The following is a 26,660-nucleotide window of genomic DNA, read 5'->3' as shown; positions in this document are numbered from 1 at the left end:
GATATAATAGAATACATTAAACTCAAACTACTTTTAGCATATTAATTTACCATGATAGAAAGAGCTTAAAAAATAAGATAGATTTGGGTTTGAATCCCAACTAACTAGTATTTCCTAGCTACATGTCTATTGGGCAAACAACCAGATCTCATCTCAGATTCTGGTTCTCTGTAAAATAGGTTAACAATACAAATTCAGAATTGAAAAAAGTAGAGGTAGTGAAGAATCAAAGAGAATGGGATTAGTGAAAGTGCACAGCTATTCAAAATAAAAAATACAAAGAACAGCTCACATTTAGAAGGCTTACTTATGTCTGACATTCTAAGTACTTCATATATGTTTTCACTTAATCCTTATAATAACCCTGTAAGGTAAATGCTATTATTAAGCCCATTTTACAGATGAGAAAATTGAGGCACAGCCCAAGGTCGCACAACTAATAAGTAGTAGAGAAAATTACTCAAATCTAAGCAATCTGGATCCAGAGATGATAGTTTCCACTAATAATAATTCTTTGGTTAGCTTGAACAACAAGTTCTCTTTTAAACTGACATAATTGTGCTGTTACCTCCAAAAAGTTAACCTCTAAAAGCTACTGGACTTTAATCTACAGTACATCTCTGCTACTCTACTGCCTTTGTACAAATAATTTCATAATCATGAGACTTCATTTCTTCATTTCTTCGACGTAAAATGTTATTGTCGTACGTTATTATACTTTAAAACAAGATACAAGACATTTTGCCCAACAACCTTTTCTTTCAGGGGTAGATGCAATCTCAGGATATACGTAGCTGGTTATACAAAAGGAGACAACAAAAACAGGTTTTACGTCAAGCAGGTATGGTATTTTGGGCCATTTTTGTAGCTAGTGATTATGATGATAGGTCTGGGAAAGAATTCCAGATTTCCAAATTGCCCTTTTCTGGTTATGCTTCTGCAGAGAAGGAAGAGATGAAAAGAGATGAAAAAGGCAGTTTCTGGCCTCATACTGTAGTATTCAGTCTAGTTGGAAATTATCACATAGTTCTTAATGATCTTCCTTGTCATACCATTCTCAGAGATAAATAATTTACTATTAAGGAGTATTCATTTATTTAATAAATATTTACTGAGGTCCTACCAGATGCTAGGAATTAATCTAGGCGCTGGGCATATAGTGGGAGAGAGGTGTGTGTGTGGAGGGGGGGGGGGCATAGGGAGGGAGGAAAGGAAAAAAGAATGAAGCGAGAGAGGGAGAAAAATCCCTGCACTTATGGAACTTACATTCTAATGGTGGTGGGTGGGGAGGATTTATGTTCAGTTCAACTATTTATTGAGTACTTATTATGTGCTGAACACTGTCCTAGGTAGATGTAAGAGAGTACAAACATCAAAAAGACAGAGTCAATAGGCTACTTGAACACAAGATATAAAGGAGTCAGTTGCATAAGCAAATAATACTTTAAAAATAAGAATCCTTACAAAGTAATAAAAAATAAAATATGTACAGTAATATCCTATATAATAAAAAGGCTAATATGCAAATTGCCCCCTCGACCAGGAGTTCGACCAGGGGGCAGGGCCAGCTGGCCAACTACCCGTGGCCCCTCCCCCCGACGTACTAGGCCTCTAGTAATATATAAGGTACAATAGTATAGGAAGCTGCATGGATGTTTTTCAAGGACAAATAAGTGGATCAAGTGAAAGAAAGGGATGTGGTAGACAGCTTAGTGTCATAGTCTAATCTCCTACTATTTCAGAATTCCTTCTTATTTGGGGAAATTACCAATCTTTTAAATTTTGCTATCATACCATAAAAGTTCATAATACCAGATCATTTTTTCCCTGCTTTCAGGGCATGGGCAAGTGATTGAGGCTTTAACAATCATATGCACCCTCACCTGGCTTGAAATTAGAGACTAATGATCCAAAGCAATGAGCGTGATGCTCTAGGGCAGTGATGGCGAACCTTTTGAGCTCGGCGTGTCAGCATTTTGAAAAACCCTAACTTAACTCTGGTGCCGTGTCACATATAGAAATTTTTTGACATTTGCAACCATAGTAAACCAAAGATTTATATTTCTGATATTTATTTTATATATTTAAATGCCATTTAACAAAGAAAAATCAACCAAAAAAATGAGTTCGCGTGTCACCTCTGACATGCGTGTCATAGGTTCGCCATCACTGCTAGTGGCAAAGGGAAAATGGCTATGGTATAATAAGTGGCAGCAGTACTTAGTATTGCAACAATAGCCTCTAATGTTCAGTGGTGGTGTCAGTGGCATATTCAGTGGACTTGTCTGTGACACAACAGGGCATATGTCCAGCTCCATGTCTGGAAGTGAATTCCCTGGAGATTCTGTGAACTCTTCAATATCCTTTTAATAAATTCAATTTCTGTTGCTATAATTAAGACCCTTATTAAAACTGAAGAGAAGGGAATTCCAGGCAGAGGGAACAGCATAAGCAAAGCTAACTAGAGACCAGTTAGTTTAGTGATTAAGAAAGGAGGCTTTGAAGCTAGACAGATGTGAATTGGAATCAAGGTTCTACATTTTACTAGCTATAAGACCTTGCTCGGTGTACTTAAACTCTCAAAGTCTCAATTTCTGCTTAGTAAAGTGGGGATAATAATACATATTTCTTGCTAGGTTCTTTGAGAATTAAACAAGGTCATGATAATTCATTTAAAGCGCTGAGTATCTGACCCAGATGACTGCCTTATTAACAACAATAAGCATGGTATTTGTGGGAAATAAAAGCAGTTTGTGCTGGAGTTTAGAGCATAAGGAGATGGTAGGAAATTATTACAGAGACAGATTATGAAGACATTTTAAATCATATTAAGAAACTTAAGCATTTTGGGCTGGAATTATTTATGTGGTTAAATAGGAGAATTATATTGAAGTATAATTATATTAAATTATTAACTAGGAGAATGATATGACCAGGCTTTGCACTGTATATATATTCTCCACAGCTAAATTTGCATAGTTCGACTTGACCGCTGCCCTTGTACACGTGCAGCATGTTATTGTTGAGTTCTGATACTATACAAACTGAAGCTATTTAATTATTTTTAATAAATACAAATCCTCACAATTGTGTATATCATCTGCCAATATATTTTGCAAATATATCTGAAGTAGCTGGGTCTATACTTAAAATAATAGTTTCTCCTTTGTCTGAACTTTGCATAATGAGGGAAGTTTATAAAATGGGGAAAGGAAATAATACATCCTCAGGTGACTGGCAGAACTATTCATTACATTTGCAAGTCTGAGATTCTTCTATGATTTTCATAAAATCAAATGTCACCTGCTACTTTTTTTAAAAAATATACCTTATTGATTTTTTACAGAGAGGAAGAGAGAAGGATAGAGAGTTAGAAACATCAATGAGAGAGAAACATCAATCAGATGCCTCCTGCACACCCCCTACTGGGGATGTGTCCGCAACCAAGGTACATGCTCTTGACCGGAATCGAACCTGGGACCCTTCAGGGTCCGCAGGCCGACGCTCTATCCACTGAGCCAAACCGGTTAGGGCTCACCTGCTACTTTTTAAAACATACTGACTTGCATCAGCATCTTGAGCTACATTCCCTATTAAGTTAAAGATGAAAGGTTTTACTGTCAAGTCAAGAACAATCGATACTACCATTTTGCAGTGTGTGGTATTTCTTGCCAAATGCTAATAAGCATTACAGTCTCTGTTAGACCAATCCTGCTGGCGCTGACTAGACAACCTCATAGTTACTGTTAGGTTCTGCTTAACACTTATCATGGTTGTCTACCTATTTACTTTCAACTAATTTCCACTATTATCTCCTCTCCCTAGCTCCACTCCACAACCATACCTACCTCTGAGAAACACTCTTTTTTTTTAAAATATATTTTATTGATTTTTTACAGAGAGGAAGGGAGAGAGAGAGAGAGAGTCAGAAACATCGATGAGAGAGAAACATCGATTAGCTGCTTCCTGCACATCTCCTACTGGGGATGTGCCCGCAACCCAGGCACATGCCCCTGGCCAGAATCGAACCCGGGACCTTTCAGTCCGCAGGCCAACGCTCCATCCACTGAGCCAAACCAGTTTCAGCTTAGAAACACTCTTTGATCTGATTTTGATTTTCACAGTAGCTACTGAAATCAAACCTGAGTCACTGTAATTCAGAGTGAGTGCTGAGAAGGACGATGTATAGGCTTGTCAGGGGTGGCTAGGTAAGGCGATAGAAACAGAAGCCCAAATGTGCTCTGTGCCACTGACTGCTTTATTTCATTCCCATCTGCTTTGGCAATGCAGCTCAGTGTAGTCAAAAGAAAAAAGAACACAGACTTTTAAGTCAGACAGAGCTGGGTTTCAATTCTAGGTCAACACTCAAGAACCATATTACATATGATGGTATAGAAGCCCGAGGAGATTATGTGACTTGCAATGTGTATGTGCATGTTGTATTTGGCAGGCTCTCAAAAATATCAATGTGTAACCAATATAAAGTTGAGTGGTCATGTCTTTCTATAGGCCAGTCTTATTTTCACTCTACTGGGTCATTTGTGGCTATGGCCTGATACCTTCAAAAGATCCCAGAAGAGTATACATCTGCCAGAACTGGACAATGGCTGTTTCAGGGATTCCTTGGAGTTCTATCTTTGCATTTGCTTTTTGAAAACAGCTTCCATTTAGTCCAGTTCTGAGCACTACTATTCCTGTGTATCTGCAACATGTCACAGGATAATTCTGGCCACTCTAACCTGGGCCACTCTGACAAGATAAGATGTGGTCAAGCACATTAGTATTACTCGATACCTTAGCACTACCTGTTAGAAAGGTTAACCTGTTACGATGTGCAAGTCTTCCTGAATACCAATGTTTTGCCAGTCTACAGACGCTGTCAAGAAACCTGGTAAATTTATTAATCTAGAATTGACAAAGTTTTCTCTGCTGTTTTTCAAACACTGTAAGTAGGTAATAAAAACTATTAATAATAACGACAGCTTACTCTGAGTATTTAGTATATGCTGATTATTAATCTATGCTGGTTATTAAACACTTCTGAATTGTTTTAAATGCATTAATAACTTAACCTTCTCAATAACACTATTATTCATTATTGCTTTGATTTGAAAGTTATAACCCTTTTTTCACAAATTTCAGAGAACAGAGATCACTGTATGAAATAGATATCTGTTTCCTGAAGGTCAAAGCCATACTTTAGCCCAGCACCTAGGCATTTTTTGGCAATATATGAGCTAGGCAGATGGACACCTTGATTTCTCTCATCGCAGAATTGAAAATACTAAAAGACTGGCTTGGTTTCAGACTGCTTTGGGCTTTCAGAGACCACTTGAACCCAAGAAAAAATCATGCTTGTGCTGGAACAGACACAAGAAAAATAATCACAAGTTTAGTTCTGCCAAGGAGTACCAAGAAAAGCATCATATGGAGTCTGAGATCTCTATTTAAAATAGATTTATGTTCTTTTTGGTGACGTGACAAATAATTTAAATGTGGTCGATTTTTCCCCATTTTGATCTGTCATATACCTGACTCTAGAACCCACACCTGTTTTCATAACAAATAAGTGACCTAATTTACTGCTGTGAGAAATGAAGCAATGTATGCAGTAATAAAATGTTAAATTCAGTCAGTGATTAAAGAGCTTTATGGTATAGTTTTTTTTCTGTAACTATTAGGAGACACCTAATATAGTAGCTTGAACAGAGTAAGCACTCAGAGTTTGATCATTTAAATTACAGTAATAGCACCAAAAGTACTACTTTCAACTTAATTTGAAAAGTGTTCCATTTCACAGTGCTAAGTATTTGAAATATATTACATTAAACAACAATTTCAAAACAATACATCCAATACATCCAATTTCAAAACAATACAGAATTACCTCAATGGTAGGGAGGGAGATAAGTATTGATGTAAAAATATTCTGTAGTTACCACTAAAATGTTAACTTTAGTTGTATCTGGGTCTATTTTGTCTTTATATTTCTTTATATTTTCTAAAATAAACATATATTATTTTTGAAATCATAAAAAGATTAAGTGGAACCCATTCTAAAGAGATCAACTAAAAGTAATACTAAAGATCTACAAAAGCATAAGTGATTTATTTTATGAGTTTAATATGAGAAGGATTATTTTATTTTCAAGGTAGTACAGGAAGAAAAATAATACTTTAGGATCCCAAATCTTTGGAAAATACCAATACAAATTTGTTAACTACAAAATAACATAAAAATATTTTTGCATAAAGAAGCCCCTTAAAAATGCATGTGTTTACTTCTTTGTTGTGTTTAATCAAAAGCTATCTTGTTCACATTACACTGTAAGCTACATAAACCATGTAATCAGGAAAGAATACTAGAAAACAGTTTGAATTCTATAAAGCCTTTGTGTTGAGAAAAGCCCACCATAATTTACACATATAACTTATCAAAAACCTTGGGAGACTGGAAGTAGCAGGCTTCATGTTATAGTCTGAGAAACTAAGTCACAGAGCCATTTAAAAATGTGCTCAAGAACTCACAAAGTGAATGGAAATAAAAACTGAAATGCAGTTCTTCTGACTGCTATTCCACTGATTAGTTTGCCCGTGGTTGGCAAACTGCAGCTCGTGAGCCACATGCAGCTCTTTGGCCCCTTGAGTGTGGCTCTTCCTAAGGCTTAGGACAGTGATGGCGAACCTTTGAGCTCGGTGTGTCAACATTTTGAAAAACCCTAACTTAACTCTGGTGCCGTGTCACATATAGAAATTTTTTGATACTTGCAACCATAGTAAAACAAAGATTTATATTTTTGATATTTATTTTATATATTTAAATGCCATTTAACAAAGAAAAATCAACCAAAAAAATGAGTTCGCGTGTCACCTCTGACACGCGTGTCATAGGTTCGCCATCACTGCCTTAGGAGTACCGTAATTAAGTTAATAACACTGTAACTACCTATATAGTTTAAGTTTAAAAATTTTGGCTCTCAAAAGAAATTTCAATCATTGTACTGTTGATATTTGGCTCTGTTGACTAATGAGTTTGCCGACCACTGGTTTGGACCATTCAACTCAGCCTTCATGGACAAGTTTAAGCAACAAATTAACTTAAAAACTAAAACCAGTTGAACAGGATAGGTTTGCAGGCAACATACCAACAATTCAGTATAATAATACCCAACAGCTAGATTGCTTTGTGTTTTTGATACACTTTATAACTGTTCATTAACTCACACAACATCAATGGATGATGGGGCCATATTGTTAATGCAGTTCATATAGAACAGCCAAATCAAAAGACAAGGTAGGATTATAATGAATATGAAGTCAAATGAGAAGTCTATGGCAGAAAAAGCCCAAAGGGAAGCTTCTTCTAATCAAGCAAGCCTCAATAAACAATAAAATTATACTGGAATATCAATCATCTCCTCTTATCCCCTATTATTTCCATTAACCCTTCCCAAACAACTATTACATCCCTGTAAATGATAGGACTGAAGGGAATCTAAAAGGTACTCAATTCATCCAACTTCCTTCAGAGAGATGAACATCTAAACTTTCCCTAGAATATTTTTGAAGAAATTTCACCTTTAAAGACCGTTTCCAAAATTAAAATGGTCATAGAGAATACAATTTTCTCCTTACAGTTAACTGTTACTCCTAACCTTTTTGCTCACATACATCAAGTAAAAGCACTTTTTTAAAAAGATTTTAAAAAATAAATAATTAAAATATAGTAAGATTAAAATTCCTGGTAATATGACAGTTTCTGGGAAGCATGCAAGACTGAAACAAAAGTTTCCAAAGTCAATCTAAAACTAAATAAAGGTTATTTACCATTCTCTAGCCAGGTTGAACACATTCCTACTCCTTATCATTTTCCCTGTGACTAATCAGAATACATTCCTTTTTCTAACTGAATAAATTCCCTTTCCCTCAGAGCTTAGCTGTCTCCCTGGCAAGGATATCATATAGAGCTGCTGGTATATTACCAGAATAAAAGCAATCCCATATGATCTAATTGCAAAACATATGGGCAGACTGAAACCAAACTTTTGAGAGCTCTATATCTTTAAAGGAAGATCTAATCAAAGACCTTCTATTAGCAAAGGCTATGAACCATGACATAAATTCAAAATTTGTACAATTTAAACAAGAACTATTTTAATAAGCTATTTTAATTAATTTTAAGTGCATGCTTTAAATTCCCTAGACAGAATTAAATGGATAAAGAACCACTTCTGTTTTCATTCTCTTCTAGATCCCAGTTAAACCTTCCCAAAGGTACCAAATCTTAGATGTCATCCCTACCATATGTCTAAGATTTGTCAAGCCTCAGGAAAGTTTCCTTTCTTCCGTATTTTCTTCAGCAATCTCCTCTCTTCAGAACCACAACTCACTGAGACTAAACAACTATCTCTGATGCAAATCAAAATTGCTAAGTCAATGACAGAAATTATAATTAAGTGGCCCTAGGTAATATCAACTAACTTGATGTCATGTAAATAAATGCTTACCAACCTTATCAAAACTTTTTTCTATTTTTTATTTATTTTTATGATTCTGAAATTAAAATTAGATATATTCAGTGGAAATTTCAGAAAAATACAAAGAAGGTAATTAAAATGACCCATAATCTCATTATTTAGCTTTAGCCACTATGGCAGTGGTCGGCAAACCATGGCTCTTGAGCCACATGTGGCTCTTTGGCCCCTTGAGTGTGGCTCTTCCACAAAATACCACGTGCGGGCGCACACGTACAGACAACGTTGTGGAGTGAAAGAAAATGTAGTGTCGAGGATTGAGAAAGGTATGTTGAGATGGTTTGGACATATAGAGAGGATGAATGAAAGGAGATAGACGAAACAAGTATACAAGATGAGTGTGGAGGGAGAGTTGGAAGGGGTCAACCTCAGTGAACGTACCGCAATCAGATTGAGGACATTTTTAGCAAAGGCCAGTTTAGGAGTACCCTAATTAAGTTAGTAACAATGTACCTACCTATATAGTTTAAGTTTAAAAAATCTGGCTCTCAAAAGAAATTTCAATCGTTGTACTGTTGATATTTGGCTCTGTTAACTAATGAGTTTGCCAACCACTGCACTATGGTATATTAGTATATTGCTACTAAACATAATATAATTATTTTAATGCTTGCATAATAGTTCACAGATTACTATAATTTCATTATCGTAGAAATGTAGAGTAGAAAAATTCCTATTTCAAAAATCTTTACTGAAAGAAACCCAGCATATAAACCAGATGAGACTGGAGCTGACTAAATTGTGGATGGTGATTTGGGGGTGGGAGTTGGGGGTGGAGGGCCCAGAAGTAGAACCACTTGACCTCCCAAACACATCCAAGGAACCCTAGGTCTCAAAATAATACAGTTTACTAGTAAAAACCACAAATCTAGTCTAACTCTCTCACTTTACAGATGTAATTACTTGCCCAAGATCAGAACTGGTGAAAGACCTGAGAAATAACTTACAGAAAAGTGCTCCGCTTTTCCAACTTAGCTACTCTTTGTACTAAAGTCAGCAGGTGTTTGTCTATTGCTGTTCTTCCTTTCCTTTAACTGAGAAAAATAGAAGGGACAAAGTTATGTAACAAAATATAAATAAATAATGTAATTTGCTAGATTTCAAGGAACTCCATTTGCCATAAGTAGTAAAGGGGAAAAGAAGGAGAAAAGTTCATTTCTAAACTATAAGGGAAGAGGCCAGGAGATTACATTATTTTCCTTAAGAATACACTGCAACTGTAGTATAGCTACAAACCATTCCTTCTTTTTTACTCATTCAATCATCAACTATTTATTGAGAATCTAATCTATGCTGAACACTTGGAATACAATTGAGAACAAAACAAACAGAAGTCCCTGCCCTCAAGGACTTTATAAACCTGACTAGAGGCCTGGTGCACAGATTCATGTACCGGTGGGGTCCCTCAGCCTGACCTGCACTTTCTCGTATCCGGGACCCCTCAGGGGATGTTGGATAGCCAGTTTCAAACTGATCCCTGCAGGCCTGATCCAGACAGGAGGGAGCCCAATCCCCACAGGCCCGATCCAGACAGGAGGGAGCCCAATCCTGTGCATTGAGCATCTATCCCCTGGTGGTCAGTGCGCATCATAGTGACCAGTCAACCAATCATTCGGACGTCTGGTCGCTTAGGTTTTTATATAGATAGGTTTAAGCAAGCTACTTTATATTTCTAAATCTAAATATTTGCCATCCATATAGTAAGGATAATAATATTATCCTTACTACTACTGCATTGTTTAAGAATTAAATAACATGCCCTAACCGGTTTGGCTCAGTGGATAGAGCATCGGCCTGCGGACTCAAGGGTCCCGGGTTCTATTCCAGTCAAGGGCATGTACCTTGGTTGCAGGCACATCCCCAGTGGGGAGTGTGCAGGAGGCAGCTGATCGATGTTTCTCTCTCATCGATGTTTCTAAGTCTCTATAGACCCTCTCCCTTCCTCTCTGTAAAAAATCAAAAAAATATATTTTTTTTAAAAAAGAATTAAATAACATGATGTGTGTAAAAAAAATCCTGGTAAGTAACTGGGCTTGTAATATGTGCTCAATTAATATTAATTACCTTTCCTGATGAAGTGTTAAATATTAAATTAGAAATGAGAGGTGAAAGAGTACCACGTCTCTTTGCCACTGACACACTGATTTGAGGAATTACAACTAAAATAATGTTAAGATAATTCCAAAGAGATTCCTACACTAGGAGAGAAGTAAATCATATTTCAATCTGAAGAAGTGAGATTTACATGAGCCCTCTCAATCAAGTTCTGTAGTTCACTTTTGTTACCTACATCACTATTCACTTTCAATGAATACTGGGCTTTTTCTATAACACTCAGCCCCATATTGTACCTAGGAAATAAAATGTAAAGTAAGCAACCCTTTTTTCCAAATACCATTTTCCATCCTATAAATGTGGGTAAGCTAAACCAAAGATTTACATTCACAAGATAAACTTAGAAGACAACAGTTTGAAATAAAAATATCAAATGTGAAACCCACAAAAAACCTGTAACGATTTTGTCAATATTCACCAGTAAAAGTACCAACAGAAAACAGAAGCTTAACCTTTATTCATTCAAGTAATACTCGGAAATTAACAAAATATGGATGTCAAAGTCTTGGAGATTCTAAGAGCATCTTGTAAACTATAAAACACCGCATACTTATTCTTTATTAGAAGCACTTTGTTCACTATTAACTTTAATAAAATCTCTATAGGGAACATTTTGTCATTCAAAAGAGCAAACATTTGTTTCTCAACCAAATTAAACTCTTTATACTGGTATACAGCACCAATCCACCTACTCTCCAAAACCAGTTCATATTATTCATTAATAGAAAAAAAATTGCTACTTATTCAAAGTATTTGATTTTTTTAATTGAGACAGATAACTTCTGCTAAGACAGTTTTTTCTGTATTGTTCCTCAGGAGAATGGGTTAAGGGGAGGGAGATTGGAAGCTGGGCAATAAAGAAGACCCCAGAGCAAAAACAAAACTTTCCTCTCATTTTTTTCTAGTTCCTTTTTTCAAAAAGGGATAGATAAGTAATACCATGTTTTATATACCATATAAATGATGACATTTTCTTTTCAAGTGGGCTTAATAATCTAAATTAAATAGAGTAAAAACAAATTCAAAGGAAGAAAGTCAAAGTCACAGAGAAAGACAGGTTTTGTTCTGAGTGCAAAGTGTTCAACTCTGTGCACCCTGTTACCAGGACATCTTCAAGGACCTTTTGTTCCTCTAGAAAGATTTCTTGGAAGAATTGAGCTTTGAGAAGGCACTGAAGAAGGACAAAGTGGTAAATTGTTAAATAGAGAGGATAATTTGGTTCCTTAAAGAGCATGAAAGAATGGATGAGGCTAAGAATAAGAGATAAGAGTGAGAGGAACATATAGGAGTTTAAAGTTAAAAAATAAATTAGCAAGGGGAACGAAAGACTTTTTTTAATGAAGAAAAAGTAATAGGAAAAGATATCACCTGACAATAATAGTGATCTGTGGAACAGTGACATTACCAGAGGGATTATTTTGACACAAATTTATCACATGTACTTAGATACATCTAAGAGGATAATTATTTTGAGTGGACTTTTACTGTGATCCAAACACATATGTATTCAGACATAATCTTTATCTTTTTTTGTCACAATTTTTGAAAATATCCCTTCAAGGTTACCAGTACAATTAGGGTAATTGTTTCTACTGAAAAACAGATAAACCATATGTTTTCTTGAAAAAAGACGAAGGGACCACAGAAGAGGTGTCTGTAACATGATCTCAACATTAGTAACAAAGGTTTTCATATCATATCTAAAAAAAAAAAAAAAAAATCAAAATCAAGGCAAAAAAACATAAACTAAAGCTATTTATAACTAAAAATATCATCTAACACTGTCTTTCAGCCAAACACAATCTTATATTTCTATTCTCTTCTGATCTATTAAGTGCCCTAGAGCAGTAATCTCTCTACTCATAATTTACCCATCAGTAAAAACAGCACTGTGATACTTTTCTTCCATTCTTTTTATAAGGGTGCCAGGACGTCTGGAAGTTAACATATACATGTTTAGAAATGCTGAGATGAAAGTAATGCACACTTTAATTTTATGTGTCTTTAAAAAAAAATTGAGATAAAAAGACCTAGTCAGATTATATCAATGTGTAAATTTTCAACTAGCCAGAAGGCTTCCTGGGGACATAATTCAGAATAATTGAAACTAATGTTCTGGAGTTTAACTATTATGTTCCAGAAACTAATCAGACTAAGGAATTTCTACAGAAAGCTAGGTATTTAGCCTAGAAATAAGATATAGTGAATTTGAGATGTCTTGGGCCTGGCCCTAAAATGACTACAGTTAAATTTTTCTCTGTCACAGACCATATTAGAATCAAATCAAAGGAAGAATTAGAGCTATAATTTAAAATCACAGTTGTAAAACAAAAAACATGAGGTGAATGAATAGTGCACAACTGAGTAAAGGGAATACATGCCAGAGAACAGTGTGGTGTTTTTTTCAGTTTAGTATCCAAGAACCAATATTTTTAGCAAACGCTTTCCTCTTCTCTACTATGTAGCTCCTCCTTTTTAAATTTTTTTATCCTCACCCAAGGATATGTGTTGTGTTGATTTTTGTTGTTTTAGTGTTCGTTGTTTTTGTTGTTTTTTCAGAGAGAGAGAGTGAGACGATGTGAAAGAGCTACATCCATCAGTTGCTGTATATGCCCTAACCGGGGATCAAACCCAAAACCTAGGAATTGAACCCACAACCTTTTATGTGTACAAGATGACGCTGTAGCTACTTCTTTAAATGTCAATAATACAGATTCTGGAACCAGAACAACTTGGTTTGAATCCAGGGTCTGTCACAGCTAGGCTTCTCTAAGCTTCAGATTCCTTATCTACAAAATGAGGATAATAATAACTTGATTACACCTAATTGTTGTGAAGATTAAAAAATCACATATGTGAAGCATTTAGAACTTTGCCTGGAACATAGTGAGTACTATATGTGTTTGTAATTACAATAACAGTGGTCCACAATCCCTCAGACCTGATGCTAAATACCAGAAGCTCCAAAACCCAAATTTTTTCTGTAACTCATTTGGCAGCAAAACCTGAGCTGAAAAAAATTCAAGGCTATTTATAGTCTTTATTTATCCTACTTGGTGTGAATATATATGCATTTTGCCACAAATATTTTAATGTGCTTGATTATAGGATACTGCCCCAGACTTCACTGGGGTGTATTTATTAACTTTCTAAAACCTAAAAAATTCTAAATTGTGAAATACATCCAGCCCCACAAGTTTTGGATAAGATTATGGACTTACATTACCTTTGGAGTCTGAATAATTTCTATTTCCTTAAAATGAATGGCATATTCTTAAATAACTATAAGCAAATAAGGCCCTGAATTTAGCAGTAGAGAATTTTAAGATGAAGAAAACATTTCCCAGTACAGTTAGGAGCATTATCAGAACGTTCCTTTCAAATAAAATCCATTTGTAATAATTTATGTATGTGTCATAGTAATCAGATTTTTCAAACTCTAAACAAGGCCTATTCTCTTAATTTAGATCACAAATAAATGATTAAGAATCTTTGGGGGGGCCCCAAACCGGTTTGGCTCAGTGGATAGGGTGTCAGCCTGTGGACTGAAAGGTCCCAGGTTCGATTCTGGTCAAGGGCATGTACCTTGGTTGCGGGCACATCCCCAGCAGGAGGTGTGCAGGAGGCTGCTGATCAATGTTTCTCTCTCATCGATGTTTCTAACTCTCTATCCCTCTCCCTTCCTCTCCATAAAAAATCAATAAAATATATATTTTTTAAAAGAATCTTTGGGGGGGGGGGCATTAATGTGTCCTCAATCATGCATACCACATCTTCGAGCTGGAAGAGACGCTTGAGAACTAATCTAAACTATTATTCCTTTCCTTCCAAACTGTTTAACATCCATAAAGTTATTCTCCCCTATGAGGTAAGAATAACCTGCTCTAACTTGTCCTTAGACTCTGGCTATAGGAACACCCTGTAGGTGAATATGAATAAACTGGGTGGGGTACACCAACAGACCTGGGATCTAAAAGGATGACTTGAACCTAGCATAATAAACCTTACATGGTTAGCAAATGCCTCAGCTTATACTTTAAAAAAAAAAAAAATTTCCGAGTCCAGAATAAAGGAAGATTCATCTAGCACATGTTTAAAAAAAAAAAGAAAGAAAAGAAAAAAGACTTATCTTAATGGACTCAATGAGTCAACAACATAGTGTGGCTGCCAAAAAAGCTACTCTTGATTAGGAATAACGACATCAACCGTGGTAAGCATCCAGAAAGAACGAGGTAACGGCCCTCTCGGCTACAGCTAGTACACATCTGGACTATTATGTCCAGCTCTGGGTTCCACACTTTGGAAGAGATACAGAAAGATTTTAAAAGTTCAGAAGTGGGGCGACCAGGATAGTGAGGGAATTTGAAACCATGTCACAAAAAGAACAGTTGAGGGAGCTGAAGGTATTTAGCCCAGACTCAGAGGGAACATGATCACTGTCCCCAAATCCCTGAAGAACTGTCATGACACAGAGAGAGCAGACTTATTCTGTGTGGCTCCAAAGGGCAGAACCAGAACCAGTCTGTGTTAACCACAGGGAGAAATATTTCAGCTAAGTCTATGGAAGTATTTCCTGAAATGTAGAGCCCCATTAGGAGGTAGTGGTAACGTTCTATCTGACCCTAAAGATCCATATTTTTTTCTCCCGTAGTCCCGCATTCAATCTTGGCTGCCACAATCAGACAGAACGTGCAAGGACCCCTTTTTCTTGCATCTGCACTAGAACCTTAGCAGCAGACAGTAACTGCTCCAGCTCTGTCAAATAGATGCATTAAAGGCCCATAACCTTACAAATCAAACATGTGTTATCACCTCAGTCTCTTACTGTTGTTATAACTATTATTCTCTAGTATCACAGCCTCTCCTTTCACCCTATTTAAAATGTCCTACCTAACCAACCAATCAGCCAAATGTTTTGCCAGCTCTGTGGGAGGAAAAGTGCCTACTTACTGGGCAATTAGTTTCAGTTTGCGATCAGAGTCCCTGTAAATAAAAGAGGGCCCAAACTGAGGGGCAGGAAGGAGCTCTCAGCTAGACCTCCATGAAAGAAATTCTTATTAATTCAAAGAGCAACACAACGTATTATCAAAGGCACTCAGTACTTAGAGGAGCATTAAAATAAAACACCCTGTACAACCATCTTCCCAAATGCCAGGGAATCTAACTTTGTAAGCCAAACCAGGTCTCTCAAATTCAGGTGGAAGCAGTCCTTGTGTCAGAGAGATGTGCTTACTGTTTGAAGTAAACTAGAACCCATGCTCAGATAAAAAGGCTGCACCTGATTATATCACTGTAAAGCTAAAACTGCCTATTAATATGCCCAGTCAGTTCAGCCGCTGAGAATCACAGGCAATCCATAGTGAATTCACAGAAAAGTACAAACTACAAAAAATTTAAAAACACAAGAGTTACCGAAGTTGGGCATCCTCCTAAGACTTTTGTGACCCAAATACCACCACAGACATAGGTATATGTTAGTCCTTGAAAAGCCTTGAACAGTTCAGATCGCAAATATAATCAATCTTGCTTTACTTCATCTAAAATTTATCTGGAGTCTATAAAACTCCAGCCAAAGTATTAGAGAATATAATATATATAATGGACTCAACAAGAACACATTCTTCTCTGTGCTTTTTAAAGTGAAGCCCAGAAGCAAGCTAAGTGTCCATAATAAGAGACTAATTAAGTTATGATACTTTTCTACAACACAAAAGGCAACTGTTAAAAATAAATAAATAAGGTAGACCTCAGTACTAACATGGGGCAGCGAGGGGGGCATGATACATAGTTAAGTGAATAAGCAAGTTGCAAAACAATATGTACAGAATTATTTCATTTAAAGTTTTTAAAAACTATTTTATATGAACTTATACACAGGATTTTTTTAATTTTTTAAAATATATATTTTTTTTTATTTCAGAGAGGAAGGGAGGGAGAATGACTTAGAAACATCAATGATAAGAGAGAATCATCGATTGGCTGCCTCCTGCATGCCCCCCACTGGGGATGGAGCCCACAACCTGAGCAGGTGCCCTGACCGGGAATCGAACGGTGACTTCCTAGTTCATAGGTTGATGCTCAACCACTGAGGAACGCCGGCCGAGCTACACACAGGATTTTCTGAAAACCCTGTGTATAAGGTCATCTATGCCCAGAAAAATATCTGAAAAGAGATCGAACTATTAACAGTAGTAACCGCTAGGGACTGACTGGAACCTGGAGGCAATAAAGGAATGACTTTCACTTGGTCCTTGGAGGGCCTCTGGTTATTTGTAGTATTTTTTGCAAGTGATGGTTACATTGTGATTTAAAAATAACAACACAAAGATAATGAAAGTAAAATAACATCAATTACACAGACTTATTTATCATATACTGACCCTTCAAAATAAGTGATCTTGCTACTAAAATGCTACTGTGTGCTTCAAATTCCAGAAAATCTAATTCATCCTTTTTCTATTACACCTTACTCAAACAAATAAAAATCACCACAAGTCCCTACTAGGTTTCTCAAATGTTTTATCTCACTCTCTCTCTCTCACACACACACACACACACACACACACACACACACACACACACACAGCCTGATCATAAGGATAACTAACACACAGTTACTACCACGCTTAACTCTGCACCAGGAACTGCTCTAAGCACAATAAATGTGTTAACTTATTTACTCTTTACAGCAATCCTATGAAGAGTAAAGTGCTGTACTATTATTATTTTCATTTCACAGGTTAGGATTCAAACCTAAGAACAGGCTCTCCAGAGTTCATACTCTCAACCACTTGCTTCCTGTCTCTCAATAATGTCAATCTCTCCATACGAAGGCCAAAAGGGATTATATTCCAGCAGGCTAATACACTCCTGAAGCTAGGAGAGATGCAATCTTGGCTTCTTATGAGTGAATAATCTGCAATGCCAAGCTTGAACTCAAGATTCAAGACTGTATTAAGACTAATAATCATGTGAGAAACTCCGCAAATTCAATTACAGTCCAAAGTCCATACCTGACTCCGCAGTCAATCACGGAGCCTAAGAATTAGGTCAGAGATCCATTAATGTCAAGTACACCTAGGCAAACCGTTTGGACAAGGTAGGTGTTATTTGTTTAGTTCCAAGCCCATTTTAGATTTTTATTTTTTTTTTTTTAAAAAAAGGAGAGAATAGAAGTACTCTGACTTTGCTTGAAGACTTCAACCAGCAGGAAGAAGAGCCTTATTTTCCATGTAGACTCAAACAGAAATCAGCATTTATCGGCATCAGCACATTTAACATTCTAGCTTAAGGGAAAGGGAAAAAAGGACGTCCCTGCTTAAATTGTGTATTTGTCCAAACATAATGACCTTGTATCTGAGAGAGAGGGGGGAAAAATGGTGCAAGGAAGGGATTTAACCTAATTTATTAATGTGCTCAACCTAGATACACACCTGTCCCAAATGACCTCCTGAATCCACTTATTTCGGGGGAGGGGGGGTGTTACAATATCTCTCTTTTCCTCTTTTGGCCTCAAGTGGTCTGTGCTACTATTTGTCAACAAAATGCTCCGGGCGCCCCTTCCACCTGTCACACGCACCTCTGATGTTTATATAAACGAGGAGAAATGAACAAGAAACTGGGGCTTCGGGAGGAACCCCTTAGACTCAGCTTTGGACTCGTTGGTTGACGGGGGGTATTGTCCTGGCTTTCGAACTTCCCCAAATGACCCAGGCGGAGAGGCAGGATGGGCGAACCGAACCCAAAAGTTGGTGCCCATTCTGGGCGTCTGACCAAGGCCAGGAAGCCCCGTGTGGAGGGAGGTGCGAAGCCTCCCGCCCGGCCCAGGGGGACAAAAGACTTTCCAGGCTGGGGGTGGGAAGCAGGCTGGCTGGAGCCTCCCCCGCCCCGACTTGGGAGTCCAGATCTGGGGAGCCTCAGAGACAAGACATGGTCCCTCCCAGCCCGCAGCCCATCCTAGACTCGGGGCCGGGGTCGGGATGGGCAGCCGCTGAGCGGGTCCGGCCGGGCGAGGAAGCGCTGGGACTCACCTGGGGGAGGGGGCGGCGGCGAGGGGGCCTCGGTGGCAGGTGGGGTGGGCGGGACGCGGCTCCGGGGGACGACTGGCGTCGGGGTCGGTGGACGACGGGTCGTGGGCGCCGGAACGGTGGTCGCCGCAGGGGTAGTCGGCGCCGGGCCAGTGGGCGCCGCGAGGGTGGTGGGCGCGGGTCCGGTCGTCGCCCGAGGGGTGGTCGCGGTGCTTTCCGCCGCCGCAGGGGCGGTCGACGAGGGGCCGAGCGGCGCCGGAGAGGTGGTCAGAGCGGGTCCGGCCGTCGCCCGAAGAGGGGGGGTCTCCGGGGACCCGGCTGAAGAGGTCGCCGTCAGGGGTCGGTGGACAGCAGTGCGCGGGGGTCCGGTCCTCGAGGTCTGGGCCGTAGTAGCCGTGGCCTTAGAGAAGGGGTGAGTGGGCTCGCCCTCCAGCCCCGGGCTCGGTGACGCGTCCACCTGCCCCGCGGCCCCGCTGCCACCGGTGACATTCCCCGCCGCGGTTACTGAGGCGGCGGCGGCGGCCGCGGCGGCGGCGCAGCACAACAGGGCGAGGCCGCCCAGGCTCGGCAGGCTCCTCATGGCGCGCTCGGCTCCGCCATTCATTCATTCAGTCATTCGGCCGGTCAGTCATCTTCTGCTCGCTGCACTCGGACCAGGGAAGCCGCCGCAGCCGCCAGCGCCAACGCCACCCGGCGCACCATCGCCACCTCCCTCTGACAGGCGGCCGGCCCCGCGGGCGGGCCCCAGCGCGGAGGGAGCGACCCGGCCGAGCGCGGACAGCCCGCCCTCGCCGATTGGCAGCCCCGTCCGACCAATGGGAGGCCACGCTCTCCCACGTGACACATCCGCGCCCCAGCCTCTTTGTAGCCTCACGAGCCAATCAGAGGGCGTCAAGAGGAGGGGGCGGTGCTAAGACTGGAGGAGGGTGGCGCGAGCCCCTCTCCGGCGGATTCGGCTCGCGGCCGCGCGGCTTTGTCTGCCGGAGGATCGGGGAGCGGGGAGCGGGGCGCGGGCCTCGGGCACCGGGCGCCGCGGAGCAGACAAAGGACGCGTCCCGCGCGGCAGGCGCCGGGCCAAATCGTCTGCTCCATTGGGCGGCGAGCGCGACCCGGGGCGGGGATTCGGCTCTCGGGAGCATCCCGCCCTCTCGAACAATGGGGCGCCGCGCCGCACCCGGGTGGGGACTGGGCTGGAACCCCGGCGATGGGCGAGGGCGACAGCAACAAGGATGTAGAGTGCAGCATTGCCTCTGCTGCCCAAGAGAGCCCGGCCTCGGCCCTGCGAGGTCTGCGCTGCCATTCCCATTTCAGAGATGGGGAAACTGAGGCCCTGGTTGAGGGCCTCATTGAGCTAAGACCCACGCCCTCCCCAAGCACCTGCTGTGGGCCAAGCTCGGTGCCATGCAGGCCAGGGCATCTAGAGACCGGAAGGAGCGAGCTTCCTGCACGGGGGAGACGGACTCACACGCGCTGTCCCCAAACCCTGGGGGGAAATAGGGCCGAACGGGTGAAACCTCCGCCCCTTGCGAGTGGTTGTGTGCCCAGAGCGCAGTTTTCTCACCTCTAAACTGAGGATGTAACTCCACCGCCACCCTCCGCACAGAAAGCTGCTTAAGAATTGTGTTCTGAAAGGGCTTAACCCCAGTGCTGGCCCCAGTAAACCAGCATTAGTGCGAACTCCTCTCCGTGGACGGGGCTAGGACAAGCCCCTCGCACGGCCCGGTGGTGTCCCGAGAGCCCCAGCCTATGGCAGGGGTGGGGTGGGTCTGAGAGCAGAGCGTGACCCCGGGTGACACTCAGACCCTGACAGCCTCGCACCATCCGCCCAGGACCCAGCGCTTTCTGGGGCGCCGCAGCCCCCGCTCGCTCGGCAGCTCAGAGGGAGCCAGGCGGGCGGGTTTGTCATCTGACGGGGCTTCATCCCAGCCCGGCCGCCAGCCCATTCCTGGCCCCGCTAGGTGATGCTTGCCTTTGTGCGTGGCTCCCCATTCGTCATTGGCCTCCAACCAGGGGGGCAGGATGAGATTTGCGTGTGAACCTACATCTATGTTAATGAGGAAATGAATTTATTTGCCTGCAGGAGTGGTGGGTGGGTGGGGAGATCTCGGATAGGTACATGCTTGTGTATAAAAGCATACACATCCTTGTGAGTCTGTGTGTATGAATATTACATGTATTTGTGTGAGCTTACGATATGGGCGCTATTATCTATTTGTGTATGTTGTGCACTCGGATGTGTCTTATGTGTATTTTCTGTGTTTGTTTCATTTGTGAGTATTTATGAGTGTGTTTTGGTAGGTCTGTCTATGTATGTAAGGGGGAGGAGGGCAAGATGAGAGAGGTGGGTGTGGGTAATCTGGCTTCAGAGCAATATTTAGCAAACACAAAGCATGATTGTTTTCACTTCTCTCAGGATAAACACGTCATGCCCTCCCAATATTCTCTGGCTGATTCTTCCTCTCCCTCAAACCTCAACCAAAGTACCATATCCTCTAAGACTTTTGTGGTTCTCTGAGTGAGAATTAGTCGCTCCATCCCCGTTTTCCCACTGTCCTTTGTTTATTCATTGATTACAACCCTGGTCCATCAATCTATCTCTCTCCTGCCTCTTCCTAAAAGGATTAAGGATGGCTTTCAGAAATATACACAAGATAAATTGAACTTCCCACACGGCTTTATTACTTCTCCCAGGCATGCATCTGCCTACTACTAAAACTACTAGAACTTGCGACTTATGTCTGTCTCTGTCATTGGGTTACTCTCTCTGCTCTCAGACTCACAGGGGTAATACATAGATGTGAGTGTTAATCCATGCTGGTTAAATTGAATTAAACTGAAAAGTAATCCATGTGCTATGGGAAGAGCTTGTATCTTTAGAGTCAGACAGATCTGGGTCATGACTCTGCCAGGTGTGCAACCTTAGAAGAAACTTTGCACCTTTTTGCACCTCTCAGTTTCCTCATCTCTAAAATGGGACCAATAAATTCTGTCTTACTTAGCTGAGAGAATGTTTTTACAGAGCCTGGCACATGGAAGATGCTAGATCCGTCTTTTATGTGCACCAGTGCTGACTGTGAGCCTTGCTGGCTGAAGAACCACAGCAGAAACCTCTGTCCCGTAACCTCCCCATCAGGAGATGTGGCTTGACAGGTGCCCTACCAGGTAGTCCCAAGCGATAGCTGAAAATGCTGGGTTGAACTTCAGCTGTGCTACATCCAAGATCCTCTGGCAGAAGGAGAGAATTGCTGATGCAGCTTCTTTGCCTGGAGAAAGACTAGAAGACCTTGCCAAAGTGACCCAGGCCAGCTCTGGGCCTCACACAGGGATCATCCATGCTTCTACCATGAGTTAGTTACCGTGTAATATGTGCAGAGATATTAAATTCTTTTGAAAGGCAACTTAAGTGTATTAATGTTACTCATTCAACATTTAATTCTTAAATTTATTGCTCTGCCTTTAACTCTAAACCGCAAGATGAATTTTAACAATTTTCTTAGGGATAATACTTTACTCTGTGTTTTAAAATCAGAAACACCTTAAGTATCCAACACCAGAAAAAAAAGTATTGTATCTTCAATTTAATCATATAAAGTCATTGTAAGAGTGGCTAAGAAGACCGTATAACAACTAGTAATACGAGATCATTGATCTCTTACTAGGGGCTAGGCATTATATTAAGAGATACACATGAAGTATTTTGTTGAATTCTAAGAAAACCCCCAGGAAGTGGATACTGTTATTATCCCAATTTCACAGATAGGGAAACTAGGGCACAGGGAGATTAAGCCACTTGCCCACGCTCACTTAGTAAGGATAGCTGGCTCTAGTGGTTCCCTTAACAACTGTGCTGTAAAGGAAAAATGCTTATGATATGATGTTAAGAAGAAAAGAGAAAATGAAAATTATAGTCGTGACTCTGTGTAACTAAATGTTGACTGGCACTTTCTGTTGCTCCAGAATTGCAGCTAAGGCCCAGGGCTCTAAAGAGAGCTGTCAACCTACCCATGACCCGTGGGCCCAGGACTAATGAGGGGCCACAGAACAGCAGGGGTCAGGGAGGGCCTTGTCCGAGTCCATGAGCAGCCTGGCCTTTCTCCTATAAGGCAAAGGGCCCCATCTGATTCCTCCTTGTACACTCAGCATCGAGCACGGTGTCAAATACACAGAAGTGGCTCAAGAAGTGTTTATAGCGCTAAATGGAATCGTATAGTAGGACAGACACTGTTCCAGGAGTTTTGCATCCGTAAAGCATTTATTCCCCAAAGGGAGGGCTATCACTGGTACTTAAAAGAAAAGGAAACTGAGCTTCTGAAAGGTTAATAAGGGACTTGCCCAAGATCTGCCCAACTTCAAAGCCCAGGCTCTTCTCTAGACCCCACAGTCCTTTAATGTGGCCACTGTGCAGCACATAGTAGGGGGTTGATGAACACATACTGAAATATAGTATCCATGCACACCACACCTGGCTCTCCTGCTAGAGCAGAATGGAAGAAAAGAGAAGCTTTGGGAGTAAGAAAAGAAGGCATAATAATATAATAGATGTGGCTCAGCGAAATAACTTCATCTCCCAGATTCCAGTAAAACACGAAAACTTTGCCCCTTCTGGTTTCATTGAGACAGCAGTGCTGACACGGACTATTTATAATCCTGCCGGAGCCCAGCCACATATCAGATGTGGCTAAATGCAAGGTTTGGCATCAACGTTAGGATTATTAGAGCCACTATTAACAAAGTCTGCCTGGAAAAGGACACGAACAGACAACTCACGGGGAAATACAAGTGGCTAAGAAGCATGAAATACCTGTACTGTACATTAAACTTAAGTAATCAAAGATTTGCAGATTGAGACAATAAATTATCATTGTTTAACCTATTAGTTTGGGAAACATTTAAAACAACTGGTAATACTTGTTGCTGGCAAGGGAGTGCCTCACACTGTTGATAGGAATGTAAAGCGATAGAACCTTCCCAGACTAGAAGACCTTGCCAAAGTGATCCAGGCCAGCTCTGTGCCTCATCCGGGGATCATCCATGCTTCTACCGTGGGTCCTGAAAAATGCTTGTACTCTTTTGACTCACTTCCACTTCTAAGAATATATCCAAGGGAAATAAATAAGCAGATGTAAATAAAGATTTACATACAAAAACGTTCATCAAAGTGTTATTGATAATAGTGAATATTAGAAAAAAAGTCTAAACTGATAATAAGGGATAGGTTAAATACTTTGTGGTCTATGGACTCCCTAGGTTGGACTCATATACGTCTATAAAAAATGATACCCACGAAGGGAACTCTTTGTGAAAAAATGGGTTATGCTCTACACCTCTTTTAATTATCAAAATCTCGACACACAGCACCCAAGGAGGGCCAGTATGTAGAGCAACATGAACTCTTATTTATAACTTGTGGGAAGGCAAAATGCCACAGCTACTTGGGAAGACTCACCCTATGATACAGCAGTTATGCTCCTTGGTACTTGCCCAAAGGAGCTGAAAATGTATGTGCACGTCAAAACCTGCACACAGATGCTTATAGCAACTTTATTCATAATTGCCAAAGCTTGGAAGCAGTCATGATGTCTATTAGTAGGTGAATGGATAAATAAACCGTGGCACATCCAGACAACAGAATATTATTCAATAATAACAAAAATTAGCTGGTCCGGCATTGTGGCTCAGTGGTTGAGGGTCAGCCCATGAACCAGGAGGTCACTGTTTGTTTCTGGTCAGGCAGGGCACATGCCCAGGTGGCAGGAATCAGGGGTGTGGGAGGCAGCTGATTGATATTTCTATCTCTCTATCCTTCTCCCTTCCTCTCTCTAAAATAAATAAAAATATATTTAAAAAACAATTAGCTCGCCCTAACCGGTTTGGCTCAGTGGATAGAGTGTCGGCCTGCGGACTGAAGGGTCCCAGGTTCGATTCTGGTCAAGGGCATGTACCCTGGTTGCGGGCACAACCCCAGTAGGGGGTGTGCAGGAGGCAACTGATCAATGTTTCTCTCTCATCGATGTTTCTAACTCTCTATCCCTCTCCCTCCTTCTCTGTAAAAAATCAATAAAATACATTTTTTAAAAAACACAAAACAATTAGCTATCAAGCCATGACAAGACATGAAGGGTCTTAAATGTATATTACTGAGTGAAAGAAGCCAATTTGAAAAGGGTGCATACTGTATGATTCCAATTATATGGCATTCTGGAAAAGGCAAAACTATGGAGACAATAAAAAGATCAGTGGTTGCCAGTTTTTGTGGGAGGGAAAAGGGGGGGATGAATAGGTGGGACACAGGAATTTTAGGGCAGTTAAATTACTCTGAATAAGGCTAAGCAATCATCCAACCATCCAACCGTCCAACCAGCCAGTAGGTATGACATGCACTGACCATCAGGTGGCAGACACTCAATGCAGGAGCTGCCAAGCTGCGGTGACTTGGCAGTGGTGGTTCTCGGGTGATGCACCCCAGAACCAGAGAGGAAGAAGCCCAATTCCGGGGTGCGTCACCCAAGAACCATTCTCTCACAATGCTGGACCCCTCATGGGATGTTGGAGAGCTGGTTTTGGCCCGATCCCTGCAGTCCAGGCCGAGGGACCCCACCTGCTGGAGGGACCTGCTCACTCCACATATGCCTTTAAGCCATGGCACCACCCCAGGTGCGGCCAGCCAGGGAGGGACTGCAGGAGGTTGGCTCTAGGGTGTGTCTGGCCCGTCTCACCCAGTCCTGCCCCCCTGGCCACCTTCTAATTAATTTCCTTTCAAAGTGCAGGAATCCGTGCACCAGAGCACTAGTATTATAATGATGGATATGTGTATTATACATTCATCTAAACCCACGGAATGTACAACACCAAGAGTGGACAATAATGTACACTATCAACTTTGGGTGAATATGATGTTTCAATATGGTTCATTAATTGTAACAAATCTATTCTCTGGTGAGGATGCTGATAATGAGTAAGGCTATCTATGTGTGGGGGCAGGGGGTACCTGTACCTTCCTCTCACTTTTTGATGTGAACAAAAAACTACTCTAAAAATATAGTTTTATTTAAAAATAGGCTTATACTATGATCCCAATTATGTAAAACAATGTGTGGATATATATATATTAAGTAGAAGACCAAAAGAAAATACACCAAAACATTAACAATCTTGTCTCTGAATGATTGCATTTATGGGTATTTACATTTTTTTCCCCTTCATACTTGTTTGTTTGCATTTTCCAAATTTTTTTACAATGACTACGTATTGTTTCAAGAATCAGGAATAACCAACAATAGAACTCATTTAGGTCTGGACATAAGTCTGCCAACCACATACTTGATCTACCTCCATGGTATCTTTTTAAGATGACGATGAGGAGAAAGCCTTAATTCATAAATTCACATTAATTGCAAATCGCCTTCCCCATACAATGAAGCTAAATATTGAAATCCTCCTTCAGAGACCTTCTGGTCTAAAAATAAGCTCAGAAAAGCATTTGCTGCAGTTCTTGGAGATCTGCTGCAGGACGTCAGTCACAGTGGGCACCCAGTCAAACCCTTGCTCGTCATCAGTGTTGGCTGCAAAGCAAAGAATTTGAACCATTGTGGGGAGGAATGAAGCCAGAGCTTCACAAATAACTCTTTCCCTTAGGTTGCTATAATTGTAAGAAAGGGGACTTACTGACAGGTGCAACAGACACGGAGGTTTCCCAACCATTACCTCAGCTAAGCTTTGCAACCTCTCTGGGGGGAAGGTAGTAATAATCGTGACTAACATTTACTGAGCACTTGTTAAATGCCAGGCACCAATGCTAAACAATTCCCACACATTGTTCCCTTTACTCTTACACTATGAAGTAGAAGGAGTGATTGCCTCCACTTTATATGTTAACACACTGCCACCCAAATAAGTCCAATGAGTTGCCCAAGGTCACCAAACTATCAATTAAAGGACTAGAATTCATAGCCATTTATTTAGACCTCAAGTCCAGAGTAATGTC

General features: G+C 40.8%; 1 protein-coding gene across 1 annotated transcript in view; it reads right to left on the bottom strand.

Moving 5' to 3' along the window:
* MEGF9 (multiple EGF like domains 9) overlaps window positions 1–19,397 on the bottom strand; it is an 87,087-nt gene extending 67,690 nt beyond the window's left edge. The window contains exon 1 of the mRNA XM_081103378.1: window positions 18,680–19,397. Within this exon, the coding sequence (XP_080959504.1) occupies window positions 18,680–19,280 (601 nt within the window). The 5' untranslated portion in view covers window positions 19,281–19,397. The remainder of the gene's footprint in view (window positions 1–18,679) is intronic.
* Window positions 19,398–26,660: the final 7,263 nt, after the last annotated feature.

This window comes from Myotis nattereri (assembly GCF_964212035.1).
Source record: "Myotis nattereri genome assembly, chromosome: 12".
Taxonomy (NCBI): domain Eukaryota; kingdom Metazoa; phylum Chordata; class Mammalia; order Chiroptera; family Vespertilionidae; genus Myotis; species Myotis nattereri.
Note: the sequence above shows the minus strand (reverse complement) of the source record. Positions and strands in the feature narration are given on the sequence as shown.